The following is a 23507-nucleotide window of genomic DNA, read 5'->3' as shown; positions in this document are numbered from 1 at the left end:
TCAGGAACTTGAAGGACAGCACACTGCGCTCTGCTCTAAATGCTCTGAAAGGCAGTGATAAAGACACAGATAGTGTTTGCGTAAAAAGCCTTTTTGGGAGCATTTAAATGTGGGTCTCTTTGTCCTTATCATCCCCACCTTTATAACGGGAGGACTAAGCATGCGTCCCCCACCGACAATGCTCAAAGCCACTGAAAGGACTGACAGAACTCCAGTCAAAGTCCAGGATGCACGGCAAATGACTGCAGATGTGCCAATGGATGTGTCACCAAAAGGAGGTGGAGGCCCATCGTGGGTAAGAGGGAAGGGAGAAGGATCAAGATCATTTTTCCCCTGTCTGACACAGCTGTCCCTGCAGGCAGCTCCTCACACAGGGTGATATTTGGGAATGTGGCATGGGGCACTATGGAGGGGGTTAGGGGTGCATAGAGGATCTTGTGTTACCATGAGCAGGGCCTGTTCCTGAAGCAGCTGCTGCTGGAGAATCTCTAACTGCCGCTGCTCTTCCTCTAACTTATGTCTTATGAACTCCTACAGAGAGAGAGGGGGAAGGAGAGAGAGAGGGGGAGGGAGAGAGGGAGAGGGGGAGGGAGAGAGGGAGAGGGAGAGAGAGAGGGAGAGGGAGAGAGAGAGGGGGAGGGAGAGAGAGGGAGAGGGTGAGAGAGGGGGAGGAAGGGAGAGGGGGAGGGAGGGAGAGAGGTGAGGGAGGGGGGAGAGAGAGAGAGAGGGAGAGAGATGGGGGTGAGAGAGAGGGAGAGGGTGAGAGAGGGGGAGGAAGGGAGAGAAGGAGGGAGGGAGGGAGAGAGAGAGGCGAGGGAGGGGGGGAGATAGGGAGAGGGAGAGAGAGAGAGATAGGGAAAGAGAGGTGGGCAAGAGAGAGAAAAAGAGAGAGGGAGGAAGAGATAGGGGGATAGGGGGGGGAAGGAGAGAGAGGAGAAGTCAGGACAAAAAAAAAAAATAGATCAATCCAGGACTGGCTACAGGAGATCCATCACCATGAAATATAATTTTTTAAAGTTTTTTTTTTCCACAATCTGTATATGTGGCCATTTGCAAATGGTTTAAACCATTTGAAACGTTTGAGTGTTTCAAACACAGTGGTACTTATTTTAGGATTGTTGTAGCGTGCTTTCCCTTTTTTTTATGGGTGTTTGCTGCATGATTTATTATTATTATTATTATTATTATATTATTATTATGTACTATTTGTATTTGCATTATGCTTCTAAACTGTCACACAAATTTCCACAGTAAAAGTTCAGTACTGTTAATTTGCTTTCTGTGTTGTACCAGACAAAATATGTGCATTTACACAAGCAAAACATACTGCACTACACACACACATTACTGTCTTTGTGGTGCGTTTGACACCATGGTACAAAAACAAGAGGAAAAAAGGTAAAAGAAAAAAAATCAAGAAAAAAAATCGAACCAATCTTCACAAACCACAGCCATGCTGCCACTCTGCTGCTATGGCAACAGCTCCAAAGGAAAAGGAAAAAACCTGTATTCCTCACTGGGCTCGTGATTAGATTAGTGACATCGCAGAACCTCCAATCAGCTCGCAGAGCATACCACACCTCCCCTCTATTTGGCTGGCTGTGGCCTGGAGCGGTTTGTGATTGGCTACCTGCTCCCTCTCAGCCATCCTCCGGTCCTCCTCCCTCCGGAGATCATCCAGTCTGCGGTGGGGGCCTTTCTCCTGCTGCCTCACCATCTCCCGCTCCTTCCTCTGTTGCTGAGAGAGTGAATGAGTATGTGAGGGGGATGCGAGGGAAATCAGAGGCTGCTACAAATCTAACCTTCTTCCTGACCCCAGCATCGCGCATACTCTCGGATACTGAATGTCTGAGAGGAAAGATGTGCTGAGAATCACTATGCTACAATCTGTCATGGTCTGAACTCTTGTTTGACGAGGGTCCTCCGCAATTCAGTGAGCTGCAGTCATACTGCACAGAAAATGTACATGCCCAAATGTTTTATACGGATCAACTGCCACGCGCAATCACTGCACCCAAAACAAGCAGAAATCTCGAGTCATTCTCCAGATTTCGCTGTGTGGGGACATTACATAAAATGCACAATTCACAGCTGCAGTTGACAGCATTCATTGATCCGGATTGTGGTATAAATAAAAAAGGCACTTTCATCACCGTGCTCATTAGTTACTGAAGGCTTGCTATTTTTATGTTCAGGCTTCTTGTGAATTGTTCAAAGAAAGATAATTGTCATTGACAAATAAATAGTTGCTTTTCAATAACAGGAAGACATAAATTTAGTGTTTACTTGATAAGGATGCGAGACATCTCTGTGCAGCACTGCAGAGCTCTGCACTGAAAAATACTGCACTGCTGTATCTTCTGTGTAAACTGTGGCTTGGCTGTTTTTACAGACACTGGCACCCATAAATGTAATACAACAGCTGAATTAAATATTTGGATTGTCCTCAGGGGCACGGTAGTCCCCAAACGGAAAAGAAAATGTCTCTAAAAAAGTAAAAAAATAAAATAAAATAAAAAGAAAGGTATAACACTGACAGTTTATTATTATCTTGTTTTCCTTTCTTATTAATTATCGTGCTTTCTGATTATAAATCCCCAACAGCGCCTCTTGATTCAGAACACATTATGGAAGTGTCTGCACTCCCCCAATCTGCTCACACACAAATCCGTCACCACCATTTACCACACTACAGGCCACACAGTACAACAGGAGAGCTAGCCCTGAACTTGCCACTGATCATATTTGCTTGAGGCCAATTGGCATGCTGCTGCCGTTTTTGGAGAATATTTAATTAATTGTGCCACTGGAATTTGCATGGAAGGGCTTAGCTACTGCACATTGAAAAATACTACTGTGTGAAAACCCAGGGAAGCACATCATAATGTGTGGTGTCCATATGTGGCTCCAGAACAAAATGCGGTAAATAACGTTGAGTAGAATAACATTAATAACAAGGCGTGTCTCAGCAGTGCTTCCTCTGTAGCGCAGTGGCAGCACTGCACAGTGTACCACGGTAAACCGCAGTGAACTGCGCCGGGCGCAGCGGCAGCGGCAGGGACGCGCGGCATTGTGATACCTCCTCCAGGCGGCGCCTCTGCTCCTTCTGCTCCTCGATGCGTTTCTGCCGGTCGTGCAGCAGCTGCCTCTTGTGCTCCTCCGGGTCGCGGCGCTGAGCGGCCAGCTGGGCCTGCTGCCTCCGCAGGGCCTCCGAGCGCTCCTTGTTCTCCTGCTGCAGGCGCAGGAAGTCCCTCCTCAGGGTCGACTCGCCCGGCACGTTCAGGATGGAGCTACGCAGAGGAAGAGAGGGGAGGGAGAGAAAAACAGAGGGAGGTCATTTGTCAAATTAAAACCAGGGTCACATAATACGGCAGAAAAACATATGAAGACTAATAGCAGTTAACGGTCATTAAAAATGGTTTTATTAATGTATTTAACAAATAATGATTAGGGGACAAGCTCCAATAGCCACCTATTGTCAGTTTCTGGCAGCCCATAGAACCACTTGGTGTTTTTTTGTGAAATTTGGCAAGGTGATAGAGGAAGATATCCAGTCACCAAATCTGGGGTCAGTCCATCCACCCCTCTAGTGCCACCAACTGGTCAAATTAAGATTTTTGCTTGTAACTTTTGAACCGTTTGGGCTAGAGTTGTGATAATTATCTATGATCTGTACTAATCAATTAAACGCACCCATCCTTGTCAATTTCAGCCATTTTGAAATCTTTTGGGAACACACTGGCAATTTTGTTTTTCGGCCATCTTGGATTTTGACAAAACTCATTAAGACATCGCCCAATCTAACTGAAATTTTGGTCATTATGTCGTTGGACAATCGTTGTTAAGAATTGTTAAAAGACATTTGCTTGGTCGAACAAAATGGCAGCAAGTTAATTACAAAGGAAGAGTGGGCATACAGTACATCTGCAACCTTTCTGTGTATTGACTTTCACATAAACACACGTTTGCCTAGTTTAGTGAAATTTGGCCACAAAAAAAAAAGAAAAAAGGAGTAAATGGTAATTACACCAAAATGAAAGCAGAAATTTTAACCAAATTTTGGGGGGAACATAATGGGACTGAATTGGGAAACTAACACAATTGGTTGCATGGAGGCGCTGTAGGGATTGGCCCCTTCATTGCTGCTTGCAGCTATATTTACATATTGTATTGCTTTGGCAAGAATGGTTAATTTCCATTCATTCCATTTGAAGTTGAACTTGTGATAGGAGAGGAACCAGTGTCAGAATGTGTCATTTTCACCCTTTCCCCACAGTGGTTACCTTGACTCTCTCTCATCCCCTCTGTTCTCATCCTCCTCCTCACTGCCACTGTACTCATACTCAGTCTCCTCTAGAGAGAGAAAGGGAGAGCGTGTTAATACCAACAAGGTACTAAAATAATTGCATTGGCCAAAACATGCAGATTGTGAACATGGAAACACATATGCAACACACATATTACTTAATCTCCTGTCTTAGCCTTGGTGATGGCACCTCTCACATAAAAGCATGCTTGCAAGCAGGTAAATTATCACTTACTTATAAGCCTCAAAGAAAGGTTTGAGGAGCAGGCTAATGCCAGTGCATGACTACAAACATGCATGGTCTCCCGCTCACACACACAGACACAGACACAGACACAGACACAGACACACACACACACACACACACACACACACACACACACACACACACACACGAGTGTGCATGGCGAGTGTGCATGGCCTCACCCTTCTCCCCTCTCTTCTTGCGGGTGCGGTCGATGTGGTCCTTGAGCTGGATGCGGACCTGCCTCTCGGTGGGCTGGTCCCGGATGAAGGAGTGTTTCAGCAGCTGCTCTGTGGAGGGCCGGCTGGGGTAGGTCTTCACCAGGCATCCCTCTATGAAGTCTATGAACTTCTTAGACCTGGAGGGGGGATATCAGTCAGCAGGGAAAAGGACAGAAGGACAAAGGGAGAGGAATAGATGATGATGACAAAATGTAAAACCTACAGAGGAATGAAAACAGAGGGAGGAAGAACATATGGTTCTGCGTGAAGGAGGTGAAGTAGGGGGCACAGTAAACACAAAAGGGAAGAGAGACAGCGAGGGATTTGGGAATCTTGAAAAGCTGAGCAGCTGCTTGGCTGCTCCAGAGAGGAGGAGATGGAGAACGACAGGAAGAGGAAGCAGAGGAGAAGAAAAACAAATGCTGGACAGAGAAGCAGATGGAAAGAGAATAAAGCTCAGTCACAGAAGAAAAGACACTGGGGTACAGACAAAATAAACAAAAAAAACATTTGAGTACCATTTCTTGGATTTGAGTTTAGGAGGCGGGTTCCGTGGGATGAGGAAGAGAGCTCTCATTGGGTGCATGTCGCACAGCGCTGGGAGAAAGGGAAAGAGAGAAAGAGAAAGAGAGAAAGAGAGAGAGAGAAAAAGAGAGAGAGCACACTCAATCAGGAGTGTATACTGAAACACTATTCATTAACACATGCAATTATCCTGCCTATTTTGTCTCATTTGTAGTACATGGGAAGAGGTTAGATTAGATTCATTAAGGACCCACAAACATCTCTGTATGTGTGTGCATGTCTATCAACAAATAGAATAATTTCACCGAACAAATGTAGCACTGAAATTAATACTTTGTTAGCTGCAAGTGTTTTTTTAATAATCCTGCTCAAATGAACAAACAGATTAAACTAATGCACTAGAGTTCACCCAACTCTCCTGAGGTCTGACAAATTATTTTTATTTCAGTAGTTTCACAGTCCATCAGTTGAAGAGTCTTCTTTGAAAGTTGAATGGTAATACTCACCACACCACTAGTGATAAAAAAAAAAAGTCTACATTTAATTTCTTCTTCACTTCAAGTCCGACTTTGTGCTCAATTAACTGTATTTATTATCTCCCCTGAAAGCTTCATGATTTGAATTCGTTTTCAATCAATAGATTTCAATCAATGCTTCTTTTACATAAAATGGCCAATAAAAAGATTATCACAATGAGAGAAAGAGCTCCATCCATTGTATTCTTCTAGAGGTGTGCATGTGTGCGTGTTTGTGTGTGCTACTCACGTGGAGCTCCCTCTGCCATCTCTATTGCTGTGATCCCCAGAGACCAGATATCGCTCTACAGGGAGACAGAAATAGTTCTTCAGTCGGACAACTCTCTCACACTCATAGTCTCTCTCTCTCTACCTCCCTCACTCACTCACACACACACAAACACCCACATGCACACGCACGCACGCACGCACGCACGCACGCACGCACGCACGCACGCACACACGCACACACACACCCATGCACGCAAGCATGAGTATAGAGCGTTACCCTGAAGTCGTAGGTGGAGTCCGGGTTCTCATCGCAGGCAATGACCTCGGGAGCCATCCAGTACGGTGTGCCGATGAAGGTGTTCCGACGCCCCACAGTCCTGTCCAACTGTGCACTCACCCCAAAGTCCACTGAGGAAGACAAGTGACAACAGTGACAACACTGCCACGGAACACAGGGCCTGCCCAGCAAAGAACTGCAGCATCTTTCTGTGTTCATTTAATATACTTGCTGTCATTGCATTGCTTGCACGCGGTTTGTGACCACGTTTCGGGCTGTATGGTTCAACAAACATAGTTTAGCTTTTCTCAAGTTAAAACATTTTTATGCAATCACCAAAAAACACATCCTCACACACTTACCCAACTTGACCTCTGCATTTTCAGTAAGCAGCACGTTCTGACCCTTAATATCTCGGTGGATGACCTTGTGGGCGTGGAGGTGAGAGAGGCCCTGTACAGAGAGAGGGAGAGAGAAAGAGAGGAAGAGAGATGAAGGGAGAGAGAGAGAGAAAAGGAGTGGGAGTGGGGGGGGGGCGGGGGGGGGGGGCACAAGGAGATTGCTTTTATTATAACTGTAATTGCAAGAGGGAGGCAGTCTGGCATTTGCATTTCCGTTAATTCCAAATATGGAGTCAATGCCACACAAGTGACAGAAGGGCATGATTTGTGTGGGCCCCCTCACCCTCAGAATCTCCCTGCAGATGTAGGCGATCCAGTCCTCCTTCAGAGAGTTCCCCTTGGTGTTCTTCACCAGGTCTGTGACAGAGCCAGCCCCACAGAACTCCATCACCAGCTAGGAGGGAGAGACCAGAGCTAAACACCACTGACTCACACATACACACCCACACTCTCAAGCACCATTACAGAAAAAGGGTTACGAGAAGCACATTGAAGCGGCTACTTCTGATCCACTGAAAACAGACAGCGTCTTTGCATCATTAGTTCATGCACAAGACAGTCAACAGAAGGCCTCGAGTTGAATCCAGGTATGGAATTCGCCTGTGGAGTCTGTTGCGGTTGTCTCTCAACAGGAGGCCCAAATAAGTGCCAATGCCAGGAGAAAAAGGCCACCATGAAGCTGGAAAATCACAATGAATTGATCAGACACATAGCCAAAACATTGAGTGTCTCAAAATCGACTGTTTGATACATCGTCAGAAAGCAAGAACATACTGGTGAGGTCAGCAATAGCAAACGACCTGGTATGGTGCAGAAGATTACTCTAGTGGATGACTGAAGAAAAACCCATTTTCAGCTGTCGAACAGATCAAGAACACTCTCCAGGATGTAGGCATAGACGTGTCAAATACTACAATAAAGAGATACATGCTCAACCAGGGGTTCAAAAAGATGTGAACCCCTGGAAATTCTCAACAGAAAGCCAGGTTAGAGTCTGCAAAGCAAAAAGTACATGAGAACTGTTCTGGAACAAAGTCTAATGGACAGATGAGACAAGCATTAACCTGTACAAAACTGATAGAGAAAGCAAACTATGAAGAAACTGCTCATGAACCAAAGGACCCCCCACCTCATCTGTGAAACATGGTGGTGGCAGTGTCATGGCCTGGGCATTTATTGTTACCACTTGTTCTTTATTGATGATGTGACAGCTGACAGCTGGAAGAATTCTCAAGTGAGCAGAGCCTCTTATCTGCTCAGATCGAACCAAATTTCTTAAAACTCATTGGAAAGCGCTTCACCTTGCTGCAGGACAATGACCCCAAACATGCCGTGTTTTTCAGAGCCAAGAAGGATAATGTTATTGACTGAAGGAATAATAACATTATTCATTAATCATGGCCCAGAAACAGATGGGAACTGAAGACTGCTACAGTACAGGTCTTGACAACAACATTAGGGAAGATACCCAGCATCTAGCGATGACTATGGGTTACAGACTTCAGGCGATCATCAAGTACTAATTACTTCATTTCAGATTATGTTAGTGTCCAATTACTTTTGCTCCCCTAAAATGGGGGGTTTTCCTCCAACAACACTCTATGTGAGCTTAGCTGAGGTCTGGGACATGAAAGGCAGGCATCACCATGCATTCTGGAGAACCGTGGAGGTCCCAGTGCTCCTGAATTTGCTGAATGGCATTCGCATGGAACGCAGCTGTGGTTGCAGACAGTTGGACATTCCAGACTGGGGCGGGAATTCGATGCATCCTGCCCCGTCTGAAATTTAACCGCATATTCATAGTTTTATTTCAACTCCTGTGCGCTGGAGCGCAGAGCCAAAACAAAAATTGTTTCAATACTTTTGCATATAAACACTCACACTTATTAGGTTTTTATCTAGTACTGGGTAGGACACCCTTTTGCCTCCAGAGAAGCCAGAATTCTTAACAGCATGGATTCAATGCTGGACACATTCCTAAGGGATTATGGTCCATGCTGACTTGATAGCAGATTTTTCTTCCATAAAGTGCTGTACTGGATTCAGATCAGAGGGCCGTGCAGGCCACTGGAGGAACCAGAAGTCAGGGTCATGTTCAACCAGCTTGGAACCAGCTTGAGATGACATAGGCTTTGTGACATGGTGCATATGGTCAGCAACAATGCTTAGGTATGCTGTGGCACTGAAATGATGCTCGATTGGTATTTGGGGCCTAATGCGTGCCGAGAAAGCATTCCCCACACCATCATACCAACACCACCAGCCTACAACGACGGCAGACCCATGGAATCGTGCAGTTATGCTAAATTCTGACCAGTAAATCTGCATGTTGCAGCAGAAATGAAGATTTGTCAGACCAGGCAACGGTTTCCAAATCTTCAATCACTCGGTGGTGGTGATCACGTGCCCACTGTAGACTCATCTTCCTGTTCTTATTTGAGAGGCGTGGAGCCCAACATGGAGATCTGCTGCTGTAGCCCAACTGCTACAAGGTTCAAAGTGTTGTGCACTCCCAGATGCCGTTGTGCACACCACTGTTATTTTACCCTTTGTGGCCTTTCTTTCACCTTGAACAAGCCTGCCCATTCCCCTCTATCATTAAAAAGGTGTTTTCACATACAGAACTGCTACTTGCTGGATTTTGTTTGTCCCCTCTCTAAAGGAGAGCAGACGGCAGGCTTTTAAACATTCAGAAGTGCTTCACTGTCCCGGAGACTGTGCTATGCATTTTATGCATCTGTGCCCCAGACTCAGATACCAGAGCCTCAGTGACCTGACTCTGGCCTGCTGTTCCAAGATCTTGGGAGTTCTAGCACCAAAATCCATAAATCCATGGAATGAAGAGCTCTGAGGACCAGGCTTGATCCATGTTCCAAGACATGGATCCACACCAAGTACAAGTCTTAAGAGTGCAGCCACCGGGAGCAACAAGTCAAGACCATCCAGAATCTGCACAGGGGGACAGGTGATCTCAAAAACTTCTAAAATAATATACATTATAGCCCTTCAAACAAAAAAAAAATGTATCTGCCCATTTGGATGAAACTGGAGTATATTGTAAACAACATATTTTCTTATGTAGTTATGAACTACACCGTAAATTAAAAATATGTGATAAACGTGGGCTGGGATTGTGTTGATCTTAAATATTTGGGGATGGAAAGTTAGTGAAATGGGAGACATTAAGAAGGCAACACAATGTTTCACACATTTTCTATTACTACTATTTTGTATGAATTTTAACCGTTGCGGTCAATTTCACTCCAAATATAAAAGGTGTCATAAAAATCTCAACCGAATAGGAGGGATAACCAGCCAAAAGTGTTTGGACTTTCATTCCACCTTTCTCGCCTGAATGATTTCTCCCTTACACTCGCAATCACTCCCATTCACTCAGACTGTCATTCACATTTGCATACTCATGCAAAGTACAATCTCCATGAGATGGAGTAGAGCATGCACAAACTCGGTGCAGACAGACAGACGGACCCAGAGCTGGTCATCGTGTCCGGGTGGGCTCTTCTTGACGAAGGCCCCGTAGTAGGTGGCGATGTTGCGGTGGTGGCTGTACTTCTTCAGCATGTTGATCTCTGCCTTGATCTCCTCCTCTTCCTCCTCAGTCACATCCATCACCTTGATGGCGGCAAGCTGTCCGGTCTTAACATGACGACCCTGGGCAGAAGAGGGGGAGACAAGGACGTTGCTGACCAGCTTTTTGCTAAACTACTAAACTACGAAACTAATTCCAGTCTCTGAAAAAGTAACCCTGCAAATGTGAATTTTTTTACCCAGAGAAAGAACAAATAAGGCCTTCATTACAAATCAAGTATTTTGGCGGTGAATGCTATTCAACATGGATAAAAGCTATAGTCAGCTTCTCAACACTCATTTCCAGTCCCTTATTGCAATGCTTTGCCTCCACTCATCTAATCACCTGTCAATTAAGCCTTCATTCTCCCTGCTTCTCAGAGACCTATCAAGTGGGGAGAGCAGTTAAGCTGAACTAAGCAGACAATATTTGTAAGAATCAGACACACTAATTAGACTTATTACAAAGGAGACCTGGAGATTATTGGATTCAGTTTCATCTTCTCTCACCTTGTACACCTGTCCATAAGTTCCATTGCCCACAACTTCAACCAGCTCGAAGATCCCAGCTGGGTCCTGTGAGAGAGAGAAAGCTTATCAGAGAAACGGATAGATCAATGACGCTCGATATGTCTCACGACACTTGAAGCGGAGAAGAATGCCGCCTACGTTCAGATGCCGTCTCGGTCATCACGCCGGCACAGACAATTGAACAAGAAAAGAAAGCTGAAACAATGAAATGCTACCTAACCAATTACCAGGATTGTGCAAGATTGTGCTTAGTTTCTCATCGATACTTTATGAAATAAGTTCCTAATCTTATTTTTAGAACATAATTTCACTGAAATTAGAAACTGACAGAACTAGATCCATTTGTAAGGTTTTCAAAAGACTGTAACAATAGCAGTCTGTGTTGACGGATAAACTCAAGGTTACAGCATTACACACTGAATTCCAATAAAGGAAAACAAGTGGCATTTCCCTTACCAGCCATAGAGAGGTTGAGGACTTTTAAATTTATTTTGAATTGCCAATAACCAAATACACACATATGCACATGCGCACAAAGACTATTCCCAATAATCAATTAATTTTTGCACAATCTTTTCATATTTTGGTGCATGTAGACATCTTAGTCTGTTTTTCTGAGGCTTTTTGAAACTGCACGTATGAGGCGGAAGTTGGCGATCCTAGATAAAACAGTCATGGGTGCATGTACACCATATCTTTGAGCAGACACTGATTATGTAAAGAATCATGTAAACATGACCATTGTAGCATTACTTACATGCAGGCCTACACAATAATCAAAATATTGGCATGAACTGATTACTGCCATGTAAATGTAGCAGAAATGACAAAGCCCCAGCTTAGAGCAACATGTCCAACCACATTTCAAACAAGCAGTGAAAGATTCAATGCCAATTTCTCTATATTTCTTCTGAAAGCTACTGGAGTACTGGGCTACTTTTTGTGTGCACATAAATCAATGGGACAAGGATCAACATAATTTACAATGAGTGTACAACAGTCTTCATCAAGATCCAAAGGGAAAAGTTCACCAATACCATGTATACGTTCACTAAATTAGGGTGAAACCATATGGTATTTGTAAACCAACACACCAAAATCACTGAATTTTCCAACCCAAAATAATACATGGCCATTTCCTGAATAAGAATGATACAATCCTTAATGAGCAATAGGGAAAGAAAACCCCACTGAGACTGAAACCCGACCACAGATAGAACAATGGTTTTACTACACTGCCCTCAATGACTATCGATAAAAAAAGCTATTCCTCTCCTATTCCTAGCAGGCATAGAACTAAGCTCTGGTTGAAATGAAAAGTAAAATCCAATGAGTAAAACGTGAGTGCTTAAAAGGAAGCACACACAGGGAGTAACAACCGGATGTTTTAGAATAAAAGAAATAAGTATACATAAAAATATATCAAGCAAAAATTACCCAATTTTATGAAGGAGAAAGAGGTTGACCCCAAAAATTGAAAGGATGTTGCCTATTACAAGGTTTCTCCTTGACCAATTCCCCAAATTCTATTGTCCAAAATGAGCAGTGCCTCTCTCGCTCTCCGCATCTCTCACAAAATGTTAAGTCAGAAAAACAGACTTTCGATGAGCTGACGACTTCAATAAAACACATAGCTAGTTTTATTTTTAACTTCGCTGTAAATGTAGAACACTCATGTTGTTCCTTTTCTACAGTAATTATCGAGAGTTCTTCATTGCATAACTGAAAAAAAACAAACTAATCTGAAATCCTTTCATGTTTCTAGCATCAGGCTAATCTAATCCTCATTAAAATCTAAACAAATATAGCAGCACCTCGCCCGCGGATTTAAGCAAATCACGTTGCGAATCTGCATGTACCGTATGTGGTTCGTACATGCCAGTGTACCAGCAATATGTTAACCACCAGAAAAGAAGCAAGCAGCTTCATAGAGCACTCTGGGGAAAGGAGACAGGCAGGAAATGAGATGGCATACATTTGGCTTCAGCAAATATTTCTGGAAAATATAAACATTTCACTCAAGAAATGTTTTAGATCTTTCATCACACCCAACTGTACAAGCTTTAGAAAACTGGTGGCAGTTTATTCAGGTCCAAGCTTTTCCATAACATCACTCCTGTTGCCAATGCATGTCAATAAATATTATATAAAACAACAAATCAAGGTAATATGATCCTTCTTCAAGTACATAAAAAATGGAGGGTTCCATCATTTCAATGCTCACAAAAGTCTTAGTTCATTTCAGTTCTTTTATGTATACAAAAATGTCTTATGCCTTACATGCATTACTTATATGCAGGCCTACAGAATATTCAATAAGGGAAATAATCCTTGCATTCAACAAACATTAATTCTGTCACTAAAACCAGCTTTTTTTCAATTCCGAGCCATAGCCAAAGCAAAGCCCTTCCTTTAATTTCACAACTTGGAAATAGTTATTCATGCATTTATATCATCTCGCCTTGATTACAGTAATTCCCTTAGCCAGATTGGTCTTAGCCAAACATCCCTCTGCCGCCTGCAGCTAGTACAAAATGTTGCTACAAGGCTGGTACAAAAAAAACATGAACACATTACACCAATTTTTGCATCTCTGCATTGGCTCCCGGTTAGTTTTAGGATTGTTTTTAAAATCTTGTTGTTAGTTATTAAAGCACTCCATGGTTTAGCTCCCCCCTACATCTCTGATCTCCTTCACCCATATTCCACGCCCAGGTCACTGAGGTTTTCCACCAAACTGCTCTTCTCTGTTCCTCTTTCTCGGCTAAAGCAAAAGGTCTTTTGCTGTGGCTGCACAAAGACTGTGGAACAAACTGCCTCCCTCTATCAGGTCTGCACCATTCATATACACCTTCAAATGCCAGCTCAAATCCCACTTCTTTTCCCTTGCTTTTAATTCCACATGAGAACTTGGCTGTTGTTTTTGTTGTATCTTTATGTATTATTATTGCAGTACTGTGAATTCATTTTTTTCCATTGTTTTTATTTTTTGCATATATTGTAACTACAAACTGTACAGCACTTTGGTTGAGGGTAGTCATTTTAAATGTGCTTTAAAATAAATGTGACTAGACAAAGTCTTTATATGTATATGAGATAATGGTGGCTGTTTTAGTCAAAGGTCATAAAAAGCTTAACCTACCCCCCTACTCAGCAACCTCCACTGGCTGCCTGTTATGGCTCGCATCAAATTTAAAACTTTGGTGCTCGCGTATCAGGCAGTTAAGGGATCAGCCCCTGTATATATTCAATCACTCATCAAGACCTATACACCAGCAAGACCCCTCTGTTCTGCCAGTTTGTGCCGTCTGGCGCCTCCCCCTCGCCACACCTGCACTTCTCACTCACGACTGCCGTCTGTCCTGGTCCCATGGTGGTGGAATGACCTCCGAACGGCAGAGTCTCTGACCTCTTTCAAGCGCAGACTGAAGACTCATCTCTTCAGGCTACACCTTTCCCTCCCTAACTCACCACCATGATTAGCCTTATATATGCCATAGACTGTAATGGCACTTATATAGTTGTATAGATATTGTTGTTTTTTTGTATTAGTTATTGTATTGTTGGACTCAGTGTATTCTAGCTGCCAACTGTGGTATGCTAGTTTGGAAGTTGATGTATTCTTCAAGGGTTCCGATTATATCTGTATGGTTACACTAGGACTCGGAACTGTACTGTCCTCTCAGGTCCTCTTCACACTTGTACTTGTGTTTGATCTGCACTTCGTTGTACGTCGCTCTGGATAAGAGCGTCTGCTAAATGCCATGTAATGTAATGTAATGTAACACATTATCTGACTATTCAATAAATACAAAATTATCTTCAAAATGAACTATCAAAACATGTAACAGTTAAAAGTAATACAATATTCAGAGCAATAAATGCTTTAAATTTATAATATAATGGGATGAGGGACAACCCTTCATCACATACAACTGCTACTTTAGGTTTTTGTACATAGTAGCTGCAACCAACCATACACCCATGCCCGCAAACTGATCGTCCATCCAAGTAGTCAAAGTTGTTTCTAAGTTTTTTTTTGTTGCTCAGTTGAACTAATGACATTCATTTCATGAATACATTCTGAAAATGTATTCTGCAGCCAACTCAGCCTCAAATGGCCATAATAATTGGGTAGCAGTAAGTACAGTTAGGAAGCTAACATGAAAGGTTGATTCCCAGGTAGGGCACTGTTATACCCTTGAGCAAGGTACTCAACCTGAATAGCTTCAATAAACATCCAGCAGTGGAAAAGGGTTGCTTGTAAAGAATATAAGCTGTTCTACACAATAGCATCTCCAGGATGGATAACATTTAATATAAAACGGAACTGGATGTCATGAGCCAAAATGTCTGTTGAGGGAGCAGGCTCAGTGTCTTCAGAATAGGATCAGCTGCAGCTGCAGCTAAAGGTTCCTTCAAATGAAATAACAAACTGAATTATGAATGGATAATAGAATAATTCAAAATGTATTAAAAGGTAAAAAGAGGACTGAAATCAGCAGGATTCTGAAAAAATATTTTTTATTTCTAGAATGTCTGCAGTAGCTCACAGTAATTATTTATTAGATGAGAAACAATTCAGACAGAGCTACAACAGGAGGGGACAATTAACTGCTTATCTTGTTCCCTTATTAAACAAAGAATATTTTGTGGGCTCTACAAAAACTAGTTGCACATATTCTTATATTATGCAGACATTTCTGCATTATTGGCAGTATTAGATTGCATTACCACTGAAAAATGCGTAATAATTTCTTAAGAAGCAGCCCTGCAAAGGTACAGGTAGGTGAGTGTGTATGTGCGTTTGTGTGCGGCAGGGAGTGGGTGTTAGATGGGACAGCTATCAAACAATGAGCTGAAATGAATCATCACTCAAAAGCTTTCTCCCTCCCTCCCGCTCCTTCTTCCCTTCCTCGCACCGAGCATTGAATAGGCCTCACAGTGTTGCCTGGAGAGGTCTGGCCGAACTCGCTGTGCCAAATCAGAGGGAAAGAGAGCGCGCGCGAGAGAGGAATAATATCTCACATTCTCACATCCAGCACACTGGTTACATCATTATTACTGTTTTCCTGCCTGACAGCACGCACACATACACGAACAGATCGTCCTTTTCGTCTCCAGAGCTGGCTTGCCAGCGGCCACCTCCTCATAGTTTAGTTAGTGACAGGTAACCTTTTCAGTCATCAATCGGTAACATTGATTACATACTCAATTGATTACAGACTCAAGAAGCAATTTCACCACCGACAATCGTACACAACACTCAGGGGAACAATGCCACCAGTGTCATTTGTCTTTCCATCCGGCCAAGTGCATTCATACAGTACCATGCCCAAATTGAGATCTGGCATAATTAGCAAAAAAAACAAAAAAAACACATAAATCCTCAGAAAGCTGAAAGAATCAGTTCAAACCCCTGGATTCCAAATCCCTCAAACCCCACAAAAAAGGTGAACTGAACTGTTTCAGAGTTGTGAATTTCAGATTAATTTATATCATAAGCGACACCAGATTGAATATTCACCCAACCACCCAATCCCGGAACAGTATGGATCTCCAATATGCTGCTGGCAGATGTGAATCCATTGACACCAAATCATACCAACATACATGGATACGACATAGTACACCCTTTTGGAAACATGATTAGAGCATGTTAGATAAATAAGATATGCATCTATTCATACCACTGTAATGGTATGAATAGATACATATTAAAATTAATTTAAGATGTAATATTTAATTAGTATATTTAATTAAATGCCTGCATCTTGGGAATCTGACAGAGCAACAGTAGTGAATAATAATACTACAAATAGCAAATGGCAAATGCAAAACAGCAGAATATAATCAACTACAAGAAAAAACAAACATTGGCCAAGATTATTCACAGAATTACCTAGAAATGATACCTGGTCTCCCAGAAATCCTACCCGTTCCACTACCCCATGCTCTATTGACTACCCCAATGCGACATTGGCTCAGTCGGTAAGAGCAGTTGTCTGGCAGTCGTAGGGATGCCGTTTCAATCACGCCTTGGGTGTGTCAAAGAGTCTCTGAGCCAGACACCTAACACCCAATGCTCCTGATGAGCTGGTTGGTGCCTTGCATGGCAGCCAATCATTGAGAGTATGAGTATGAATAGGTGAATGAGAAGTATCAATTGTACAGCGCTTTGGATAAAGGCACTATATAAATTCCAAACCATGTATCCCCTGATCGCTGCCCATTAAAAGCAATACTAACTGACATTCATCCTTTGATTATTTTATGTGTTGCCTTAAAGAAATCCATTAAAACAGAGATTTCTCTTATTTAGACTTCTCTTATGTGCAGTAGATTCAACACTGTGGCATGCTTTCAGGGTCATTCAGAGGTGTTTGTGCTCCTCACTCCTCTCATCTCACAGGCTCCCAGGGTTTCACTCAAGAACCTGGGCTGCACTTTGGTCACAAATGTTCGCCTTTGAACTGAAAGGAAAATTCTCTCCCAAAACAGCATTAATCCCCATTTAACAGATCAAAACATACATGATCAAGCCTCACTTAGAGGCTGGGCAATCTGTGCCATCTCCTCTCAGAAATGGCAGCATTGAATAGGTAGGCCATACATCATAATGACTTGCACCTCTGCCATTTCGCCTTAATTTTATTTTTTTACTGCAATGGACAGGTAATTTCAAGTTGGAGACACCTCTTTCTGACCTCCAATATTAGGTGAAAGGGGTGTTGACCAAGCTAATCCAAATGGCCGAATGGGCCTGCTGCACACATGCAGTAGGAGTATATTTCACATTCCCAGCCATTGTTTTCCCTCAACCTCATCTTGCTGTAGCTGATAAAAATGAATTCCTTCCTTCACCAATGTTAAACCCCAGTAATACGTCACACAACAGAGAAGCAGCATTTTCCTTTTTGTAGAACTTAAACACGGAAGCAAACCGCACCGAATACCATAAACCTAGATGTTCTTCCTTAAGTGTTTAGCTTGCTATCAATTAATGCTAGCCTCTCTGGTAGAATTGCTTCCAGGCCAAGTAGTAATGCCCAGATGCCCTGTTAATATTCAGTAAGAGTGGCACCAGGGGTGGAGCTAAGGGCGGGACAGGCGGTTCGATCGCACCGGGTCCCAGGGTGGTGGAGTTTGTGCATCATGTGACAAAAAGACTGCTGAATTGTATTGATGAACCCGGAGAAAATATTTGCTCATGCTAAAAATACCTTTGATTTGCATACCATATCTCCTCATGGTTACAAAGCAATAATTTTTTCCTATTTTTTAGTTTGGCAATAGAGGAAATGACTGACACGTTAATGTTGTAAAAGGTGGACAAAGTAAAGAAAGAAAAAAAAGAAGAAGATTCTTCAATTATCGGCATATGTTTGTAATTGTGGGAGATTTGTGGGAAACAATTTGCACTGGATGTCCTGTTAGTTGAGTAAGCAGCATTTCTGCTTTTTACTGTTAAGTCATTATTAGTCAGAAAGAGGTGTGTAATATTGGGATGCGGTCTCCTATCTGTTATTAACATTACTGCTATCTGTTCGGACGACAGGCTAGCGCTTATCCCTGTACTTTGTCTACTGTCTGGCTGGTACATACGCGCTGCGAGTTAATGTTATTGAAGGGGAAGGGGGTCCGGATGGGTCTTAGTTACACCACTGAGTGGCACCCTGTGACTGGATATGTCTGACACCCGCCCATGGACTGCAAGTGCCTGCTCTGCTGTAGCCCACCATCGTAAAGCAGGAGACTGGCACACACGCAGGCGTATGGGGCTACATCTCAACACTCACTGCATGCAGGGAGCTGGCCGGGGGGAGGTCATTATAATCAGGAGGACAGCTACTCGTCTACAAAGAAAAGAAAGACCCTGGGTGGCATTTCCCTTTAAGTCAAGTCTGTCATGGACAACCCATAGCTGAAATTCCGTCCTCTTCAAATCACGCCTTCCCACTGCCAGCAGTGACAAGTGGCGTTATCGTGTTATCCTACTCCTACGAAACTGTCTGCCCACTCTAATCTCAGTAAAAGCTTCTAATCAATTGACTAGTTCAAATTAGATAAAAAAATAAAAGTCATTTCGGCATAGGTATGCATTTCTGTATACAATGGGAAAGCCCAATTATTTTTGGCTGAACGGGGTATTACCAAAATGGTGTAATTTGGTTATTACCTACAGATTCATACAAATAGTTTCTGCTGGCTGTTGTTAAGGTATTTATTATCTTAAAAATGTTATTGCATTCAATGATATTCTAGTGAGGTAGAAGGGGATTTAAAGAATTGGCTTGAAGTATTCATTTTTAATCAGTTATTCAGCTAATTCTACTGGGTCCCCGGAGCGTTACTTTCTCCAATGGTAAAATCCAGCACCAAATAAATATTTACATGTTACAGTACATTCATATCACTTGAAGACCCCCATTATTTCTACCTGAACTCACTTCTGAATGTCTGTGCCTGATGTTCAGGTGTACATAAAACAGCAAAAAGTATGGATTCTGTTTGCGGTTTACATTTTTCATGGTATACAGCAATAGCCAATATTTCTAAATTTGCTTCTTTTTTTTTTATTATTTGGTTCACATAGGTCTTTTTTTATTATTTTTTTTAAAGAACGTTAAGTGCAATTTCAATACATTTTTACAACACAACATCCTTTCTGAACATAAATGTACCACAAAATAAGACATTAATGCATACAGCTTAGACAAGGATTCAAAACAAAGTTGCTGCTTACCTAAAACATAAATCATAAGAAATGTGTACATTTGTACCATAGGCATGATCAATAAGTACAACAAATTAATTAAAAAATAGTAAATAAATAAAAAAAGTACAATGGTATGATGGTATACCCTACACCACAGATGGGAAATGGGCACCAAGCAGATTAGCCGGTCAGGGACTTCAATTGCGAGAGGTTTCAAAGATTCATTGTCCTTTGAATGGCAATGTTGACCTGAAGGGGATGGCCGGATTAATTAATAATTGATCTAATCTCACAGAGCGTTTTATTACACAGGGATATTACAGCCCAGACGGTTTCCATGCAGACCTTTTCGAGTTGATATTGACAATTTTCTGGAGCTCATGTTTGCTGTTGACATTCAGGTAATGATGATGATGCAAGTAAATGTTAAAAAGGGATTACAAACATGAGAAAGTAACTGTTTTTCAATGTGAAAGTAGATAATTCCACATGGTCCTCCATTAAAGCAACAATTGCGATAAATTAGTTAATAACTAGGCCCCAGCATGTATTGCATGCCCTCAGCTCAATCCCAAGGCACTGTAAGGGTTTACCCATGACAGCCATCCTTGCACACATCAATGGAAACAGGGTTAGTGTTATCAATCTCCCAAAATAACTGGAAATGTGATCAGCGATACGTCTGCCTCATCAAGAGCGCACACCATATCCGTGTAAGTGTAATGAATAGAAATGTGACATATGTTCTAATGAATGATTAATTAAGTCAGTAGTTCCATTAGGTTAACATGTTAATGGCATGCCAACTAGTTATTCATCCAGATCTCATTACTTTAGCCATTTTCTACTCAAACACAAAGGCACCTTGTCATAGTTTCAAAGATAGCCATACAGTATCACAGACATGCCATGTTATTGTCCATATGCTACTACAGGGTTTTTTTTAAATGGTATTTTTCATCGTCATAAAAAGTCTATGTTATGAGGTATGCAAAATTTGCGTAGTGATCACAACAAAAACACTGAAATACAATTAAGACTAGCGCTAATATTAATCTCTTTAAACCAATTGGAAAATACATTCATGACCATATTCGCCACATCACAGCCATTTCCATTAAACAAGGAATATGTATGAGAACAAACACATCACAGGGGATTAATGCATTATAAATATAGCACAATCTTTATTTCTGCTCTGTAGCGAGGAGTCTTACCGCAAAGGCAAATATTACTACAACGTTCAGAAACATTATTCTGTTAACATTTGCAATAGTTTCAAATGTTTGCTAATGTTGAACTATTAATCAAAGTAATACTCAAAGGAGGCTTTATAATTACAGACCAGATGTTTACATGAATATCATCCAACGTATCATAATGCAGACAATATCAATCAGTCATGATGAACACACGTTATGGTAATCATTGTAGCCGGCAAAGCTAGACAGTCCGCAACCTCTCTACGCGCAAGATATGTCTGAGTGAACATCTGCCTTTCAAAATGGAGAATATCATAATTAGGTAAGTTACACTACACCAGCTAATGTTGTTCGCCCCTTCTTTCGATCAATTCTTATTGACTTGAAAACGCCTCTAACCATGAAATAAGATGATCTTATAATTAGTACTTATACTGTGCTTTATGGCAAACAAAAAAAACAAAAAAACAATAGCAACACACATACAGGCCCAATATTGCTCGTGAACCCCCAGCATATCGAATTTAGCGTATGGAAAATAACCCAAAGTTAGGTGTGCTTTAATTTACATCAGAGACTTGGACAGAGTCCAAGGACACTACCTAAGGCAAGTAACGTTAGCTGGCCAACTGTTACACATTGGTACCCACCCATTACTCGCAACCCCCAATTTGGTAGCCAGCTAATCGTCAACACAAAAATACTTTAATGGGATTAGCTTGACAGCCTCAAGCAGTTAACACACACCTGGCTTGCCAACATTTGTCATGTTAGTACATTGTTCGTGGTCTGGTTAGCTACCTTGCTTTAATGTAACTTAACCTTCGCAAGTAACGTTATTACAACCATCTACCAAAAGCTAATACACAATGATTGGCTCGCTCTGCACTACGCAGTATAGCTAACGTTCTTTGCTACCAAAATGGCAGGTGTAGCTCGCCAGCAGGCGGGTTAGCCACCTAGATAGTTTTAATTAGCTTTATTTAAATGGCACAATTGCTACCAAGCTTGTTTGGGGTTTGTTAACGTTAGTGCATGTGCCTTATGCACAGACAATCACATGATAAATTTCGTTTAATTTAAATTCTGGCGCAGTGGAGTAATTCATTTCACATTCACTGGCTTGACGTTGCATGTTTAAGTTAGATGTTCGCAAGGAAGCACATGGACATACATAAATAATACTGGAATTCTATTCTGTTAACGTTTCAGCTAAATGACTAGCGTTAGCTAACGTTACTTACCCGCAAAGCTGCGAGGTCTATGTCATCCAAGCTTCGCGTAGGGGCGTTTTCAGACATTTTCGACCAAACTTCAGCAGCTAAAGGTGGTTAGTAAGAGCTAGCCAAACAAAACGGATTTCGGAAAGTATTAATCCAGTTTGCTTGAAAACAGTGGCTAATACTAAAACAGCTTGATGCGCTTTAATCAAATAACCGACAAGTTAGTGGTAGCAGGCTTGGTATTTGGCCAACGAGCAACTAACTGCGAAAACGGGCAGGCTAACAAGATAGATTCAAATCAGACCGAAAGAAAAACATTTTAATAATGCCAATTTATGCATGACCCAAATTAATTTAGCTAGCCAACTATGCAATTTTCTTTACATCTGTCTCCACTTTCAGTGCGTAACGGTGGGAAAGGGAGATTATGTGCGTTGGCTACCAAGCTGGCAAATTAATCAGGGAGAAATACACAATTGGCAAACGTTCGGTATTTTACAACCAAATTAATCTAGCAGCAGCAAAACAACGAAAATTAAATATTGTTCTGAATGTTGCATTCCAATTTCCCCTTCATTTCGGCAACACTGTGCGTTTTCCCAACTGTACACTATACGCCTATTTAGCATAGCTAAAATACAAGTATAAATAGTTAGATTTACAGCTCCTGGATTGTTTAAAATGAGCTAAAATACATGGAAAAAAACAACAAGCCTGTCTAGCAAGGACGCAAGCAAGCTATCGGCTGTGTCCGCATCAAATGTGACTAGCTAGCTACCCACGCACGCCTAGAAACTGCAACCATACCTTGCTAACGTCAGCTAGTAACGTTAACGTTATTAAATAAAAATTCTCGTGAGCCAACTTGGAATATGCCTGCCTTAAATTCCTCCTAAGCCTTACTCCTAAAATCGTTATGGGCTATGCATGGGCTATGGCCCGAATTCGTCATCAAGGTGCTGGAATGTTTACATTGAATTCACTCTTCTTTCAAGCTAAAAAAACTTTCATTCCCAGCGCGCAGAACGCATCGATGGTCTAAAGCTATGCGCCGCCTCCACTTCTTGTCCTGGAAAATAAAAACAGTGAGATCCCCGACGCTGGAATTTAGATTTTTCTACCTAGAGCTAACGTTAGTTGACTGGACGTCTTCTTGCTTCTGGGTAAATATCACAACTGCAGTTTTGCCCATCTACATTTGTTTTGCTGGTTTGTTACTTTTTTAAGATGCCAATCAAGATCGACCAATGCAGTTTCCCCTGCTTGGGTCATTTGTTTTGTTTAATGCTATTACTGTCTCTATGGGGTAGTGTCATGACGTTCTTCAGCCGCAAGCACACATGAAAGGACTGTTTTCCTTTCCCTTTAACGTTTTCCTGACAAGAAAATGGCTACGGTACTACACTATGGACAAACTACCTAACTTTGGTAGTTAGCTATTTCATATTATATGTGATACATCGTTTTATATTTTATCGTGCATCTTTTAATGAATTTGCAAACTAGATCTGTCTCACAGGTCAA

General features: G+C 42.0%; 1 protein-coding gene across 1 annotated transcript in view; it reads right to left on the bottom strand.

The window, feature by feature from the left end:
- Positions 1–22759, bottom strand: part of mink1 (misshapen-like kinase 1) — a 43632-nt gene extending 20873 nt beyond the window's left edge. The window contains exons 1-13 of the mRNA XM_061247395.1: positions 22005–22759; positions 10819–10884; positions 10210–10392; positions 7004–7114; positions 6682–6772; positions 6320–6450; positions 6062–6116; positions 5290–5368; positions 4733–4908; positions 4284–4353; positions 3080–3290; positions 1631–1738; positions 445–531 (exon numbers count right to left, since the gene is read on the bottom strand). Coding sequence (XP_061103379.1) covers positions 445–531; positions 1631–1738; positions 3080–3290; positions 4284–4353; positions 4733–4908; positions 5290–5368; positions 6062–6116; positions 6320–6450; positions 6682–6772; positions 7004–7114; positions 10210–10392; positions 10819–10884; positions 22005–22061 — 1425 coding nt within the window. The 5' untranslated portion in view covers positions 22062–22759. The remainder of the gene's footprint in view (positions 1–444; positions 532–1630; positions 1739–3079; positions 3291–4283; positions 4354–4732; positions 4909–5289; positions 5369–6061; positions 6117–6319; positions 6451–6681; positions 6773–7003; positions 7115–10209; positions 10393–10818; positions 10885–22004) is intronic.
- Positions 22760–23507: the final 748 nt, after the last annotated feature.

This window comes from Conger conger, chromosome 7 (genome assembly GCF_963514075.1).
Source record: "Conger conger chromosome 7, fConCon1.1, whole genome shotgun sequence".
Lineage (NCBI taxonomy): Eukaryota > Metazoa > Chordata > Actinopteri > Anguilliformes > Congridae > Conger > Conger conger.
Note: the sequence above shows the minus strand (reverse complement) of the source record. Positions and strands in the feature narration are given on the sequence as shown.